The sequence below is a fragment of the Antechinus flavipes genome, chromosome 2 (assembly GCF_016432865.1).
Source record: "Antechinus flavipes isolate AdamAnt ecotype Samford, QLD, Australia chromosome 2, AdamAnt_v2, whole genome shotgun sequence".
Lineage (NCBI taxonomy): Eukaryota > Metazoa > Chordata > Mammalia > Dasyuromorphia > Dasyuridae > Antechinus > Antechinus flavipes.
In genome coordinates, this window is record NC_067399.1 from 524,552,650 (window position 1) to 524,571,192 (window position 18,543).

The 18,543-nt window shown below is 33.0% G+C and overlaps 1 protein-coding gene across 4 annotated transcripts in view; it reads right to left on the reverse strand.

The window, feature by feature from the left end:
• Positions 1–1,787: 1,787 nt before the first annotated feature.
• ATOSA (atos homolog A) overlaps positions 1,788–18,543 on the reverse strand; it is a 105,427-nt gene continuing 88,671 nt past the window's right edge. For 3 of the 4 annotated variants that reach the window (XM_051980676.1, XM_051980675.1, XM_051980674.1), the window contains exons 10-13: positions 17,711–17,869; positions 12,506–12,574; positions 9,987–10,186; positions 6,270–7,278 (exon numbers count right to left, since the gene is read on the reverse strand). In XM_051980676.1, the coding sequence (XP_051836636.1) occupies positions 7,125–7,278; positions 9,987–10,186; positions 12,506–12,574; positions 17,711–17,869 (582 nt within the window). In that variant the 3' untranslated portion in view covers positions 6,270–7,124. Of the gene's footprint in view, positions 4,229–6,269; positions 7,279–9,986; positions 10,187–12,505; positions 12,575–17,710; positions 17,870–18,543 lie in introns of those variants that run through there. The other variant, XM_051980677.1, reaches the window with a different exon arrangement.

The window sequence follows — 18,543 nt, forward strand, 5'->3', positions numbered from 1 at the left end:
ATGCAAAAGCAGCCAGAATACCCTGAATTTAAACCACTACTATCACCACTGAAGACAGCCTCAATCTAAGAGCTTTGGAAGTAAGTGCCCCACAAACCACCAGACCTGGTTTAAACTGACCTCCAAAGATTTGATTCATGGGAGAAATTGTTGTGGAGAGTAGGCTCACCTTCCTTTTCACTACCAGTAATAAATCTTAACCAATTACCACTATAAGCAAACAGATACAGAAGCCCTGGGAGTGGCAGCCATGTCTCCTTTATAGAAGGAGCCAACTCACTGACTGCCAATCTGTTGTCACATCCAGGGCAGGCAGCCAATTTAGCTAAAACTAAGTTCTCTGTTCCCTCTGGTAAAGGCTTCTTAAAGACAATAGGATTTTGAAAGAAATGATGTAAGCTTTTTCCTTTTGTTTTTTCCTGAGGCAATTGGGATTAAGTGACTTGCCCAGGGTCACACAGCTAGGAAATGTTAAGTGTCTGAGGTCACATTTGAACTCAGGTCTTCCTGACTTCAGGGATAGAGCTCTATCCATTGCTCCACCTAAGTGTCCCTACCATGTAAGCTTTTTAAAAACATAACTCAGATTTCTCAAAAATACTTGAACTTACTTTGTTTACAATGCAATGAATGAGTAGCAGTAATGGCTCTGCTGCTTGGAAGAGGTGCTTACTTTGTCTGCAGGAAGGCAAGAATTTAAGTGTTTTTGCTGGCAAATCCTCCTCTCCCCTACATTCTTTTTGCTGAGACAATTGGGGTTAAATGACTTGCCCAGGGTCACACAGTTAGGAAGTGTTAAGTGTCTGAGACCAGATTTGAACTCAGATCCTCCTGACTTCCGGGCTGGTGCTCTATCTCCCCTATATTCTCAATGAATGAATGGGTATAAATGTGTGGGGTGGATGGGATATCTCAGAAGCTAGGCTCCTTAACCAAGTGGGCTTCCTTCAGGTCTTGATCAGAAACAATACAAGAATAAAAACTACATAGTCATATTTGAGGAATTTGTGGCGGGGGAAGTGGGAAAGGAAGTAGTGAGGGGTATGAAATGGTTGGAGATGAGGGGTAGGGGAAGGAAATGAGAATGTAGGGGAAGAAGAAACCTACAAGCTGAGAGACCTATTAAACTAAAGGGAACATGGATTGGGTGGAAGGGAATGGGACTGCAGCAGGAGACAGGGAATTTACTGAGCAGTGCCATTTCATGGGTTGACTTAAAATTCTGAGAGGCTCTAAGGCTATAAGTAAAGTAAAAATTATCCTCTGGCAGCACCTCATCCCAAAGCAGCTACCCATTTAAAAATATAGCATATATTTTATTTCTCTAGTATTTTTTCTAATTATATGTAAAGATGTTTTTGATATTCATTTTTATATAAACATTCCTCCATCTCTCTTTCCCTTCCCCACCTAAGACAGTAAGCAATTTGATACAGGTTACACATAGGTAATCATGCAAAATGTATCCCTATAAGTCATGTTGTAAAAGAAAGAAAAAGGAAAAAACCATGAAAAAAATAAAATGAAAATAGTATGTTTTGATTTATATTCAGACTGTTATTTCTTGAGTCTTTTGGATTTGTCTTGGGCCATTATACTGAGAACTAAATCAATAGTTGTTCATCATAAAATATTGCTGATATGTGCAATGTTCTTCTGGTTCTGCTCACTTCACTTTGCATCAATGCAGCTAAGTCTTTTCAGATTTTTCTGAAATCCACTTGCTTTTCTTATAGCACAATGGTATGCCATTACACTTATATATTACAAGTTGTTTCAAGAGTCCATTTTAGTTTTTTTAATAATAATTTTTTATTTTCAAAATATATGCAAGGATAATTTTCAACATTCACCCTTATAAAACCTTCTGTTCCAAAATTTTCTCCCTTTTCCCCATCCCTCCTCTAGACAAAAGTAATCCAATATATGTTGTTAAACATATATAATTCTTCTATACATATTTCCACAATTTTCATGCTCTACAAGAAAAATCAGGTCAAAAAAGGAAAAAAAAATTAACAAAAAGGAAGTAAAACCCCAACAAAAAAAGTAAAAATCCTATGTTGTGATCCACATTCATTCTCCATAGCCTCTGCATGCAGCCTAGTGGAATTGGCTTAAATCATCTTGTTGTTAAAAAGAACCGTGTCCATCAGAATTGATCATTGTATAATCTTGTCGCTGTGTACCACGTTCTCTTGGTTCTACTCGCTTTACTTAGCATCAGTTCATGTAAGTCTCTCCAGACCTTTGTAAAATCATGTTGCTGATCATTTCTTATAGAACAGTATTTCATCACATTCAAATATCATGACTTATTCAGCCCTTCTCCAGCTGATGGGAATCCCCTCAGTTTCAAGTTTCTTGCTACTACAAAAAGAGCTGCTACAAACATTTTTGCACATGTGGGTCTTTTTCATGATCTCTTTGGGATACAGGCACAGTATAGGCACTGTTGGATCAAGGTGTATACACAGTTTGATAGCTCTTTGGGCTTAGTTCCAAATTAGAAGCCCATTTTTTCAAGGAGAATTTAAACTGGGATCAAAAGTGAGCCTTGCAACAGTTATTCTACTAGGTTTGTTCTCTTGAAAAAAATTACATCTAATTCCTAGATTCTCAATCAAAATTGCTAGGAAATTCAATTTTAGTAAAGATCAAGGTCAATTTCTCCCTCTTGTGGAACTCTTTTTCAGAAGGTTATTGTGAATTAATTCTCTTGTTTTTTTCTGTCTTTTCTTTTTCTTTTTTTGTAGTTAATAAACTTTGTGCAATTCTGATTATAGTTCATTGGTATTTGACTACTTTGTTCCTGGATGCTTTTTCTTTAACTTGAAAATCCAGAATTTAGCTTATGCTATTTCTGAATGGTTTATTTTAAGTAGTGAATTTGCTCTCTGGCTCTAACAGTTCTGGGCAGTTTTCTTACATGGTTTCTTGAAATCAGTATGAAGGGGAATTTATTGTTGTCTGACAACTATAATTTGCAGGGATTCCAATCTTGTTTTCAGTCAGTTCTTTTTAAAAATAGCTATCTCCTTGTTATTCTAATTTTTGAGTCTTTTGAATTTGTTCTAATATTTCTTGTTGTCTCATTAAATCACTGAGTTATGTTTCTTTTTTATTTTATTGACTATTGACTACTTAGCTCAGGTTGTTTGCTTTTTGCTTTAAAACTGTTTTAAAATAAAATTAGATTACTTGAAAAGAGGATAATCTTAAAAGTCTTGTTTCAACTCTTCCTGAATTTCTTCCATCTACTGTTGAAGTCCTTATAGCCCATCCATTTTTCCTGAGGCTCAGCTTATAATTGTTCAATAACTACCTTCAAAGATTTCATCTTGAGATTCTTTCTTTTAAAATTTTATTTATTTGAAGTTTTCCTACTTGTCATGTTTACAGTTTCTAGTCTTTAGTTTAGATTTTGTGCCACAGCCAAGCTCTATTATTTCCTGCCTTGGTGGATAGAGTGACTAGACCAAAGTCATGTCTCTGAAGCAGGATGATGTACTGGGTCTAGGTCCTTTATCTGTTGAAAATATTGAAAGAGATGTTTTTTAAATTCTTTAGTGGGAGTTTGCCTGGGGGATAGACCCCCTCCTTCTTCTAAAGCCCTAAACTGCAATTACAGTCTAGGCATGGAACCAGGAGCTAGATACAAGTTCTACCTCCCATAGTAGTTGGCAGGTTCTTACTACCTTCTGGGTCCTCCCTTGACTGTGAGTTGCACTTGTCTTATTTCTTTTTGTAATTACCTACCAGACAACCATGGCTTCAGATCCTGGGGTAGCCTGGCTCAAAAACTTCTAGTCTCCTAGGAGGGCTTTAGTTCTCTACCAGACTATCTGTAGGATTTCACTTTCAGACCCTGAGTCCTAGATCTCAGTCCTTGAAGGAGTTCCAAGTGAGTTAGCACTGACCTGTTTCATTGTGCAGTTATGTTTTATGTCTTTTAAAGTGGCCTCACAGAACATGGGACTGAATTCTGATCAATCTTCTAGGTCATTCCTGGAGTTTTGATAATGTCTTTAGTACATGACTGTGCTGTTACCTACTAGGAAGTTTTGATCCCTGGAGAATCCTTTGTTTCAGATTTCAGCTTTGTGCCATATTTGATAGGAGAGAAAAACTCGATGTTTTTCTTTGATCTTGATGTACGGTACTCTTCATTGTTAATAAGATTTTCCTCAGAGGATCTGGTTTTGGCCAAAACCTTTCACATTGCTACCTTAAGAAGTACAGAAGAAGTAACAATAAATTGTTAACTTGTCAAGAGTCTTAATGATAACCATCTTTGTCAAAATACTGAATGAAACTAATTCATTACTTAGTAGAAAATTCAAGAAGTGTAGATAATGGTGAAATCACCCTGATGATAAATCAGTTCAAACATCAAATAATGAGAACTAATTAAAAATGTTAACTACTAATTGGGTAATAGTGTTGCCATTCACATCACAAATTTGTTCTTTCTTTATGACCTTTGGGATCCAAAATATTATTAGATAATTGACTTTTTAGATATTTTTATCTTTCTCCTGAATTTTTAAGCAAAATGATATTATAAGACCACTAAATATGGTGATTATCAAAAGTTGATTCCAAAAAATGGGTAGATGATCAACAAAAATAATGCATTACCCATTTTCAAGAAATTCAATGAATAATCCTTCACAAGTGCTTTCTCAGATTCCTGTTTCAGCTAATAGGCATTCCCTATAAAGAAAAATCTCTCAGTTTTAAGTTCCTGTTGAATGGTAATAACTCAATTTGATGGAAAAATAAACAATTCACTGCTTTGTGTATATTATCTACCATCTATAAATTTTCAAAGAATTTTAAAATATGTCTTTAAATTCACTAATCTGAGCATACTCTTTGACATCATGACATTGCTAGGCCTATATCAAAAAGAAATCTAAGAGAAAAAGGACCATATGTAAGAATATTTATAGTAGCTTTTTTTGTGGTGGCAAAGGGATATCCATGAATTAGGGAATGGCTTGAATAAATTAGGGTTTATATATATAATAAGAATCGACTATGCCTTAAATTACTTGAGATCATTTCAGAGACCTGAAAATCGTATAAAAACAATTTAAAGGCTATCTTATATACAAACTTATTTTTTTCTGATTATACATAGTGATGAGAATTTCTTTTTTTTTTTTTTTTAAATTGGGGAACTGAGGAGAAAAAATAAATTTTAAAAATGGTCAACCATTAAATGCAAAAAAGCAATCTAGGAGTTTAGTAGAGAAAATGAGTAGAAGTCAAGACATGCAGCACCCTCTTTCTTAATGCAAGCATTTTGTGTCTTATTCAGAAAAGAAGTCAATTTAGTTACTGCATTTTAAAAAATATTATTTCATTATACTATACAGGACAGGATGCTCTAATGGTACTAAGGAATTATTAGGATTTCATTGCAATTAAGCTGTTACTTTCCCTTGTCTATATATACTTTTTCACCACAGATAATTATTTCTACAGGTCCTAGAACTAAGCATGAGGCATAAATATATTCGAAGCAAGGATCACATGAAAGCTTTGGAAATAATCACCTGAATTAAAAATGTACTGGTTACTGTTTTTCCTTAATTTCGGTCTAATTATAAAATTCCCTGACTCTAGATGTTCTGTTTTTGTTGATCAGATAGTCTTCTGAGCTATGATATAATATTCCAGATCTGATTTTAACTTCCCATGATTATTGGCCTTAAGGTACTGCCCTTAACAATGTCTATTCTTGAGGTTATGTTTTAGTCTTTCCTTTGCCTTGTCTTAGGTTTTTCAGAAGTGGTTCTTTACCCTGAGTAATCTGCTTCTACATATGGTCCTCAAAAGTACATTTAAATTTGTCCTTTGTGATCTATTTGTGGTCCTCAAAAATACATTTAAATTTGCCCTATATGACCTTTTGCAAGATAGAGGAGACAAGTATTCCTCCTGTAAGCCTACAGAAAAGGCCAGAGTAGATTCTGTGAAATCCATTACATAGTTACAGAAAGATTCTGACCATACACAAATGATTCTTCCAGCTGAATGATATTTTCCTTTATCTTTGGAATAGGAACATTTCTTTTGGAAATGTTATATTTTATCAATTTTACCCTCAAATCTGGCAGTTGCCCAATAAGAATGGAAGGTGAACATGAAGTAGGATGAATGGAGAATAGATTGTAAATGTCTATATGCAAGAAAATTAACACAGTCAAATAATAAAAGTAAATTAAAATTCTCATTGAAAAATAAGGCCCAAATACACATTTAAAAAATTTTTTGCTCATATATTTATGATATAAATAGTAATTTGTTTTCAAAGTACAATTTGAGAAAGTTATCAAGCATGGGATAGCAACTTAATATAAAAACTCTACAGTGGTGATTAAAGGAGAAATCAAACTGTTCTTGGCATGAATTCCTAAAAGGAAAGCAATCAAGGAACCAAATAAGAAGTGATGTAATGATGTGAATTATGCAAGGAATCATTAAAGCAGCATAACCTGCCTAGACTGCAATACTGTTTCAAGACTGGTATATGAGAAGCATTTGGAATAAAGTATTTGAAAAAGAAACTTGTAAAATATGTAAAAATTAAAGTACACATGCTTGCATAGGTGATAAGGAAATCCAAAAGTTTGTTCTCATTTTCAATAACTTAAATGAGTTATCACTTAAAAACACATCACACAGAATTAAAGACTTGTGCATATATTTCAGATTTCAACATTAATGTCAAAAATACATATTATGATTTTACACAGGATTTGTGCTACATTAGAACACTAGACAAATATCACTTTAGTATTAAAGGAAACATTAAATATTAAATAACTGAGAAATAAAATGTGTAAACACTAACCTAACTGGGGATTTTGCTATTGCAACACATCCAATGAAGTGGTTTAAACAGTACAAAAAAAAAAAAAAAAAAAAAGGATTAGGACTTAGGTCTGTGTTTCCAGTCTATTTGGAATATGTGGAGCTCATTCCAGAAATCTTAATGGTCCAGGGTCATAGGAAAGGATTCACTCTCTTGACTAATTTGGTACACTCGGTTCTATGCCATTTTTTGCTCTCAAACTTGACTATTGAGTAAATACTTCAAATTTTTACTTCTTTTAACATCGTGGTGAAAACTGAGGGTTTGTTGGTGATTCAGTGTATGATTTGAGTTCATATGCAGCACCGCTATCAACTTCCATGGACTTTCTAGAGAACAGGAGCCGAACATCTCTATGGAGGTAGATCTTTCCAGATTTAGAGCTCTGGAACCTAAACAGCATAAAATGAAATGCAGTATTTTAACATCATTTAAAAAGAAATGCTAATAATTTAAGTTGAATAACTATATTTTAAAAGCAAAAGAAAATTCGTTTTTAGAAGTACTTTGCAGCTGTTTATTTTAAGGGTAAAACACATTAAGCTTCTGAACTTCAAAGTCTTCAAAAATTGAGTGGTTCTGTGTTAATAATCAGTCATATGTTTACTTGCACTTACTGGACAAATCAGAACAATACATTTTTAAAAATATCCTTCTAGTCAAAAGTAATTTTTCCTTCAAATGAACTCCTACCATAAGCACAAAGTAGCACTTCCATGATATACTTTCACATTTTATTTTTAATTAAAGTATTAATAAGCACATTTTATTATGTTTATAAAATCCTACTTGTACCTCCTCAAAGCATCAAAAGACAGTTTTTTCCACATATAAAATGTTCAACCAGCCAACAAGAATTTAAAGCACCATTACCCTGGCTGAGTTCTTCTTTGACAAAGCAGGTAAGCAAATTCCTTAAGATGTGAAACCAAGACGGGAAGACAAAGACTACTTCCTAAGGTCTTTTAGCTCACAGATCTACTGTCACAAATGGAAAATTTTTTGTAATAACTAAGTTCATCTACTTTGACCCAAAAGTGTACAGAATTCCTATAATTGGAATATTCTTCTAAATCCAATCTGATACTCTCCATTTCTTGCTCCCTCAGATCTCATGAAGGACTTTTATTCTTGTACCTCTATAGTTAGCATACTATTATATGTCTACTACTAAAATATGTTCCCATACTTAGCACAATTTTATAAACTTGTTCAGTCATTCCATAGCTGATAGATATTCCCTCAATTCTTTGCCACCACTAAAAGAGCTGCTATAAATATATTTGTACACATAGGTCCTTTTCCTTTTTTTTTTTTTTTTTTTTTTTAAACTCTCTGGGATACAGACCCAGTAGGGGTATTGTTTGGTCAAAGGATATGCATAGTTTTATAGCCTTTTGGGCACAGTTCCAAATTGCTCTGCAGAATGGCCGAATCAACAGTACATTAGTGTTTTACCTTTCCCACATCTCCTCCAACATTTGTCATTTTCCTTTTCTATCATATTATCCAATCTGATAAGTGTGAGGCAGCAGCTCAGCCATTTTAATTAAGAACTGCTCCCATACTAAATGTGGTATGGGAATGATCATCTCTAAGGCTTTGCGAGCAAACCACAAATTAGCAGATCCTACACCAACTCTAAGAAGTCTTTAAGAATAAGTCAGGTCTTGGCTTCTTGTGTTGTTGCTCTTTAAATTAAACAACTGACTTAATTCCTTTTGAACTCTTAGAGGCACATGACAACATAGGTAGAATGCTAGGCTTTGAATATGGAAGATCTCACCTGAGTCCTGTCTCTTTTACATGACCTTATATAAATCACTTAACTTCTTAGTACGTTCAAGAAACTCTCTTAAAAGTCATGGGGCTCTTTTCAACAATGAGTTGATTCAGGCCAATTCCAATATACTTGTGATGGAAAGAGCCATCTGCACCCAGACAGAGAACTGTGGGGGACTGAAGGTGATCACAAAATAGTACTTTCACCTTTTTTGTTGTTGTTTGCTTACTTGTTTTTTTCCCCCTCACTTCCCCCTCCTCCTCCCCTTTTTGATCTGTTTTTTGTGCAGTGTGATAAATGTGAAACTATGTTAAGAAGAACTGCACATGTTTAACCTACTTTGAATTTACCTTGCTATCTAGGGGAAGGGGAAAGGGAGGGAGGGAGAAAAACACAAGGTTTTGTAAGGGAGTATGTTGAAAACTATCTTTGCATGTATTTTGAAAAATAAAAAGCTATTGTTGAGAAAAAAAAAGACTAAGTCACAGATGGTTGCCCAAACTATACTGATAAATAATTTCACTGTTAGGAGTTTCCTATGAGATGGATTTCACTGAGCCCTCAAAAGAGAAATCATCATCACCATTACCATCTTACCTTTATAACAACTGAGGGTTAAAAAACCACCTTACACATATTGATCCTCATAACAGAGTTAAACACACAGAAAGATTAATAAATATTTTTTGACTGAAGAAAAAGTCAAGAAGTGATGCTCAGAGATTTCTGAATGAACCATTTTATCAACATTTAAGCAACATTTTATTAACAGAGGTACTATACCAAATTAAATTTTATATACCCATGAAAGAACAGAAGAAGTTAAATATCAATATATCCAAAATGACTTCAGAGAAGAGTATCAAAAGAAAATAACAAATAAATCATACAGAACTAAATTAACACTTTTCAGTTACTCATACTGCCTCCAAACTGGGCAAACTGCTTCAACACTATCTTTTCTATAAAAATACATGACCATGAAATATTCATAAATAATAAACAATAAACTTCTACAGTTAAGTAATAAAAACAAAAGCTTTCATTGGCTACCTAGAATTTTTTTTTTGGGGGGGGAGCTGAGGAAATTCGGGTTAAGTAACTTGCCCAGGGTCATACAATTAGTATTAAGTATCTGAGACCAGATTTGAACTCAAATCCTCTTGACTTCAGGGCTGATGCTCTATCCATTGCACCACCTACGTGCCCCTGCCTAGAATTCTTAAAACTCTAAATTTAGTATTTTAAAAATTCAACCCATTTCATGAACTATCATTCATATAGATTAAATGTTTCCATTTCCATCTGAAAAGTTACCTCAGATGTATGAGGTAGCGTAGTAACTTTTCTTCATTATGTCGAATGTTCTCTTTATTAACACTTCTCTTCATTTCTTTTTTTGCAGGTACAGAAAAAGTTCTTTGTCGTAGGAATGTCTGATGATTGGCTGGCATATCTCGCAAGTCATATATCACAACAAACATCTTCACCACAGTCTTGTTAGGATTAAATAAGGTCTGAAGAAACAATAAGAATTATTTATTAAAGTTATAATAAAAAACAAATCTATACCAAATTTAAGGACTTATAAAAATAAAGTGATCTCATTGGCCTTCTATTCTCATTTGGAGGCTCACGTAAATTAAATCACATTTAGAGAAACAGTTCAAATTAATTTTTCCTCTTTTCACAATACTGAAATCAAAAAGGAGCCATGGAACAAAGCAATATGTTTTGAGACAATTTCTCATAGTCCCCAAATTGACTAATATTCAAAATTTTTTTAACCTTTGTCTGCATTATAGTTTTAAGAAATGTTTGAATTCTTAAATGAATAACATCCTCATAATTAAAAATTTCCAGCTTAATCTTTTTTAATCATTAGATGTCAAACACAAATTTTGCAAAACAGAATTCATTTTGATTACTATTTTCAAAGAAGAGCTTTAACAGAATTTTGTTCTAAAATAATAAAAAAATCCTTGAATTTCACTGAATTTAGATGTGGTTAGGTACACAATTTAAGTATAGAAACTGAAAACTACTGTACTTGAAATTTGTTAAAATAATTATTTTTATGTGAAATTTGAACTGGCTGCTTGAGAAAATGGCAATCAATATAATTATAAAAGATTCAAGGGGGCAGCTAATTAGTACAGTAGATAAAGCACCAGCTCTGAAATCAGGAGGACCTGAGTTCAAATCTGGCCTCAGACACAACACTTCCTACCTGTGTGACCCTGAGCAAGTCACTTAACCCCAATTGCCTCAGGGGAAAAGAAAAGATTCAAGACAATAAAATATTTTTCACATTTTCACTTCACACTGGATTATATTCAATTGTTAAAATTGCAGGATGATTTGATTAAACTAATTTTAATTGGCAATGAACAGTAGAATATGGCCAGAAATTTTCAGAAAGAAACTTTTTTAGTGATCTAAGCAAAAAATATCAGTGTGTCAATAAGTTAACTCGGTGCCAATACTCTTAGAGATCCCATCCATGGCACTGGATTTCACTCACTGAATCAAAATGAGAAATACACCAGTATTATGATCCAATTTTCAAATCCTAATGAATGAAAGGATAAAGACTTAATACACATAATAAAATAACTGTAAACCAGTAAATAAAATGTCTGAACATGAATTTTTACTATAGAGGTAATATAGGACATACTTCAGTTTCAGGCTTGAAAATTAGGCACAAAAGTTGATAGCCTTACTCTGGTGGGAAGTAGACTATCCTTATACTCATGTATTTTATCATTTTTATTTTATCAATATACCAAATGATGCTTTACACTGGTCCATATATCCTTAGTTCTATAATAATGTACATAATATTTTATGAAGTATTAAAAGATATAACAAATATTACTTATTCTCTTCAGTCCTGAAATAATGAGGTCAGTGAAAGTGGCTTGATGAAATATTAAGTAAACGAATGCCATTGGGCAGGAAAAGCCCTACTAAAGGCTAATTTGTTTTGATCCTTTTCCTGGAGGTATAAGTTTGTCTAGGATAGATACATTTAGGCCTGAATACCTCTAGGCCAAATGGCCTGCCATTGAATTGTCCCTAGTCTAGGAATACAGGAACTCAAATTGAATTTGGCTTATTATCCCGGAGCTCATTTGGAGAAAACCCAAATCTCTGCCCAGTAAATCAAACTTCCCATCTCAGAAATGTCTATCATTCAAAACTATTCAGGACTAGAAAAGTCAGTCTCCTGGGGAACGTTCCACAGGTCTAGAATAGAACCAGCATAACTCTAGCCTTTGGAAGTAAAGCAAGTAATTAATTTATTTGCCTGGGAAACGTTAAACTCAATGCCAATGGGCAAAACAGTAACATCATTTTAGTTTCTAAGTTTTTCTGTGTAAAGTTATACTATGGTATTAGGTCCTTTAGAACAGAGAGATTGAATATTTCAAACAGCCCACAATATTACGGAGGAAGGGTTGAACCAGATTAAAATGTCATTGGAAAATACTTAACAAAAATAAACACACTACAATATAATGTTAATTTGTGTGGTTTTCTAAGTCAATCTGTGGGTAGTAGGGATTTGCTGAAAGTAAATTTTCCATTTAAATACATTGTAAAATAAGATCTAATTCTAAAGCATTCACCTTGTTTAGTTTATTAATTCTTTCCTTTTATGGAGGTTCCCAAATGGCCATTTCTGTGGCAAAGCTGGAAAGCTCCGAACAGAGCTGCAGCTCTATTGTTACTTACCAAAATTGTTGCAGCAGCAGGAGCAGGAGCAAGTGCTAAGTTCTATATGTATGTGAGAGAATTATTATTGCAATTGTAGGCTATAAAACACATACCACTTGTATTGTTCCTGAAGGAGGTACTCGATAACCCCTTTTACCAAGGGACTCTAAAGTAATCACACCCTTAAAATAAAAGAAGATAAATTTAGTACAAAGTAATGGATTTATATTCTATGTGCAAAATATAGATATATATTTTATAATTATATTTGCAATGAAGGATCAGGTTTTCTAATGAAGACTTCACAACTTAATATCTTGTAATTCTTGTTTAAAATGATATGATGTGCTACATATATGGTTTAGTATGAGCTGCTAGATGTGAATCACAAGTAAGTCCCTTGGCCATAACAGAGAGAAAGCTTGACATCCAAAGGACATAGTCATAATGTTAAATAATGTTTTGCAATACTAAAAGCTGAAGAAATATTATTCTTTTGGTATATGATACAGAAAATTAGAGTCAATTGCTAAAATTTAGTTAGTTGGTTCAAATTATACTAGGATGCAAGTCATAAGAATATATGGTATTTTTAAAAAGAGGCATATGAATGCTATATAAATTTGATGTTTTGAATTATGGTCACATCCTTAAAAAATGAGTTAAAGCTTCTAATATTATCATGTTTTACTTTTAAAGCAAGGTAAAATGGATGCCTACTTTCAAAGTTAAGTTAATATTTTTGAGATATGTTTTGGTATATATCTAGTAAAGAAGGCAGTACATCTATGTAATGAAATGGAAAAAATTCCTTCACTCTATTCTAGATTCTTCAGATTGTTAAGTACAGAAATTAATTTTATTTCATAGCACTCCAACAAGATAAGGAGAATCTGAAGAGACAGATATTGGAGGTATTATCTTTTTTGCAAGAATTATAATTATTTTCTATTCTATAGAAGAACTAGGGTAAAAAAAACAGAAAAAAATAAGAAATTTCAGGTAAGTACAAGGAACAAATTATTAAACAACATGGTAACTAAATGTTGGGAAAGACCTATGACTATTCTTGTAAATAAATTTCAAAAAAAAAATTGGAGAACCACTTATCCTGCATACTTTAGTGATTCAACCATCTAAAGATAGGGGCTAAATTATCTAAGATCATCAGCTTTATGTTTTTATGATCATATGATAGTTTAAAACTCCAAATGATGACAAACATGTATACACAAGTATAAATAGTACTGGAGATTTCTTTACTGGATTGTGACTGGGGAGTCACAGACTTTAGGCCATCTGAACAATACATTAATACTGTAAAAATGTTTCTAGGAATAAGATACTAATAACATGCTAGTGGTCCCTGTTATATCTGTAATGTAATATGATCAATTAAAACAAAACGATGAGCTAGAAAGAGGATCAATTGATTATAATTGTGACAAAAATGAGCAATAACCCTTATGTTAATCAAAATGAGTTTTTAAAACAAAGAAGCACTAAATAGTACCACTATTATAGTAAAACAAAAAGAGCAATATATCTACTTTTAAAAGAAAATTAGAATATTAGGTTCTCCCCTTATTTCCAATCAAGTAAGGGGAAAAAAAAGCATTGTAACAGCTATATGCACACACATTATAGATTATATCCTCCAAGTTCATATTTTATAATATTCAGAACATATTAAATCTAGACTTGTGATTTCATTGGTGTAGAAAACCATCAGTGAGAAAACTTCCTCTGCCAAATCAGCTCAACAACTATGCTGCAACTTATATGTTAAGAGTTATTTGGAGCATTGAAAGATTGAATTGATTAGCCTAGGATCACTAAGCCAGAGAGAAGTCTTGGTGGCTTCAAGGTTGACACTCAATTAATTCACTGTTATGTTGCCACTTTCATATTAACACATTTTATTTAAGCCAAAACCAAATTAATTTTAGTTAATAGTTTTTATTATATCTTTACTACATATCTATGGATTACATGTACTACATAGCTACGTATGTATACAGAATAACATGTGTGTATATAAATATGTATATAAAATGTATGTGTGTGTAAACATATACATAATAAGCATATTCATTTAAATCACAATACTACTTATACTATATAAAAAACAAATGCTTGGTTGGTTTGTTGACCTATTAAAAACAAAAACTTACAGCCAAGCATTGTGTGTATACATATTTTTTAGCTTTGAGGAAAGACAAAACAAACCAACCTATGTTAACAATAAGGTATCTAGAATATAAAAGGACAAAATGAAATTAAGAGAAATAGTAGATTAATTGTTAAAGCACTATACTTTAAAGCAATTTCTAAACTGTATTGAGGCCAATGAGACAAAATTATTAGCAATTCACAATTGAGGGGCCGCAATAGAGATATTAAAGTAAATATATTCATATTCATAATTTTACTATAGTCTTATTCCAATTCCTCTATATGGTAAAATAATCTGGACATTTCAATGACTGTCAGTGGAGTGTAACCTGATAGCCCCTACACTAAAATGAAATGATTTTGGTACTGGCTTAATAGTTGAATATATATCTATTTCTGATGACCAACCTAACAAAGCTCAGAAAATACTCTTAGAGTGGCAGCAGTGACAATTTTTTTTTTTTAAACTCTTGAAAACTACCTGCTGAGTTTATAGAGGAATGATGATTTACATTGGTTGAGAGAATGTCTACACCAATGAAATAACATCTTTCTTATAATATGAAATATATACAAACATAATAAAAATTAGTGGTTTTGTGAACTGTATTTCTTACTAGTTAGAAATACACATACCTTTGTAACCTTAACCTACTAGATTTCATTGGATTCTATTAGGAATCATAGAAGATATGCCCATTTGAATGCTTTTTTAATTATCAATTTACTTTGAGATGGCATGCAAATAGAACTCAAACTTAAGCCATGCGAAACTTGCTCAGAATCCTTCAAAAGAATGCTTCCAAGTTATTATGGAATAGAAACATGAAATACTGAGCTGCAGAACAGAAACCGAAACCTCACTTTTCAATTTTGTCAACTATGGGAGGCTATTTTGATACAACAATTATTTCACCCTAAAATCACAGAAGTATCCACAGATGGTACACAAGAAATCTGCCAATTAAATGGTTTTTCTGTTTTTATAATTTTTCTTTCACTTCAAGCAGTAAGATTTGTTATTATATGACTTTATTACATGTAGAATCCATTTTTTTCCTTCCTAAAGCCTATCCTAAAGGTAAAAACTACATTAATTAACAGAATTTCAACAGTGACTTTATAACATAAAAATGGAAGAAAAAAATTCATCTAACCCTAAATGCCTTTTTTTATTTTTGATGGTAAGCTTACTATGAGAAACAAATTATAAAGCAGAAGAGTGCCTGGTATAATCACAACAAAGAAAACTGGATGTTTTTAAGTACCACTGTCAACAACTTCTTGAAGCTTGATATATTATCTTTCTCCAACTTAGAGATATTTTTATTCAATGATCTGGTATAATTTTAGTTCAATCAACAGGACAAAGTACAGGAACCTTGTAGTAATGTGGCTCAAGCAGTATGTATGATATGAGAAGAAAGGGGAAATTTACAGTATCTAGAAAACCTTAAATGGGGCAATACACCTAAATACAGTTACTGTGGACCAGGGAATCACACAGACCCTAGTGGATGCAATACACTCTTATTCCAAATTCATTCTTCTAGATTTTAATCCAAGTATTTATTTCTGCCTATTTACCTAATTACTCTTTCTAATTACCATTCAATGTGTTAAGAGAACACAAAAATATAATTTTCTATGAATTTACCCAATTAACTTTTTAATTCTACCATAGTATCCATTTGGCCTTGGGACTTTGTTAATTCAATACTTAACAATACAATGTTAAAAACATTGTAGTAGATACCTTGCTATCTTGTGCTCTTATTCTAGTAGCATATTTGAAACAAATCAAGTTGCATATCAAAATAGTATCACACACTTAATTGCTACTGATCTCAACTCCACTGTCCATTCCATAATAACAAGCTACTTAAAAGTTAATATGGGACTTCACCAATCCAACAATTAAGTTCTTTAAGGTGCTACCACATACAAGTCACCTATAGCTTTCTGTGGTAAAGAACTTGGAGATTCTCTTGAAGAGGAGGATCTCTGCCATTTTGACAGTGTCAGAGCAAAGCACAACTCTAGCAAATTGATTTAACAACTTCTTGCATCATTTTTTATAAAAATCTATAAATGTATAATTACTGGCATTGAGATCTTGAATAGGTAACCCTTACATTTGTTCCTATGAAGTGTTACAAAGTAACATCTTTTCTAATTGTTCTAAGTCAAATATGTCAAAGTCAAATAGAATAAGGACAAAGTAGGCCTGGAAATAAGGACCCCTGGAGGGATACTTAGTTTGAGACCAGCCCAGAAGTCATTTACAATAGCCTAGTGCCTGTGTCAAAAAAAGAACTAGGATTCTTAATCTTATGATATTACTATTACCTTTTTTCTTTTTAAATCTATTTCTATTTTAATAGATACCCTTCTTCTACTCTGCAATTTTGAGAAGTAGTATCCCTGTGCCATATTTTAATAGCAGATTAGATTTTTCTCAATACTTGGGAAAAAAGGCACAAGGGAGATAGACGCTCTAGTTCCACAAATCCATCTTAGCCACCAAACAGATTCTAGCTTGAACTTGACTACTGAGAACTCCAATATAATGTTTTAGCAGCACTGAAAATACAAGTAGGTCAAGATTGATAACCAAGAAAGAGACATCAGCAGAGAAATTTATCATAAAAGTTTGGAAAAACCCTGATTATCACACCCTCAATTCCCAAGCCTGACAGGAAAGAAACTGTAAAAGGAGGGATTCAAACTAGAACAGAATCACAATAAATAATGGAAAATGGAAATAAGTCGGAATGCCAGCTGGTCAGTCTAACTAGCCTAAAATTATAAGCAGTTTCAGTTGAGACATTTATAAAATAAATACAAAAACACGTGTGTGTGTGTGTGTGTGTGTGTGTGTGTGTTTGTGTGTATAAAATATATTTCAGGATCATACTCAAATCCATAGGAAGATATATATTGCCAGAATGATCTTACTGAAGAAGTACAGATATGTGCAACACTAAAAACATGCTCTAGCATAAACTTCAGTTTTCTGTTAGGAAATGAGGTATAATATATTTTCAAACAATGTACCAAAGAAACAGTAAAGCTACTTTCATAAGTGTTTTCATGAGTGTGCTAAGTTAAGGAAGAAAAAACAACAAAAGTCGTTTACTTGCCATATAAGGAGAAGGGGCATTATCGTCTGAAACACTGTAGAATGACACTTCAACAGGAAGGGTCATATGAGTAGGGCAGAAAATTCCACTTGCCCCCACTTCAGCTGTAAAACCATCAACAATGCCTAGAGGATCTAAGCGATAGTTCAAGACAGATTCCTGTAAAACAAAAATTATATGCACTAAGAGCAATTTAAATATTTACTTCATTTTCTTTTTCTAACTTAATGGAGTTATTTCACACTCTTCCTTTCATACTTCCCAAATCCCTGTCAAATTGTCTCACTAGCTGTTTCTTGAATGTGGCATGTCCTCTCTAGCCTTTGCCTCAATTTCCCCACAATGGGAATGAGTTCCTTCCTCCCCTCTTTGAATGAATGCTTTTCTTCTTTCAAGGAGCAGCTTAATGGCACAGTGGATAGAATGCCAGGCCTGGGGTCAGGAAGACTCATCTTCCTGAATTCAAATTTGGCTTCAAGAATTTCTAAGCTATGTGACCCTGGGCTAGTTACTTAACCCTATTTGTCTTAGTTACTTAACTGGTAAAATGAGATGGAAAAATAAATAGCAAACTACTTCAGTCTCTTTTCTAAAGAAAACTCTGATGGGATTATGAAGAGTTGGACACAACTGAACAACTTCCTTTAAAGCTTTAGGCATTATCTCCTAACCTACATAGTCATTTCTAATTCTCCCAGTGGTTAGTAGTTTATTTTCCCTCAAATTACCTTATAATTACTTATCTGTGTACATAGTGTATCCCCCAGTAGGATGTAAAAATCTTAAGGAGTTTGTTTTGTTTTACATTCTTATCTTCAGTGCCTATGTGATTT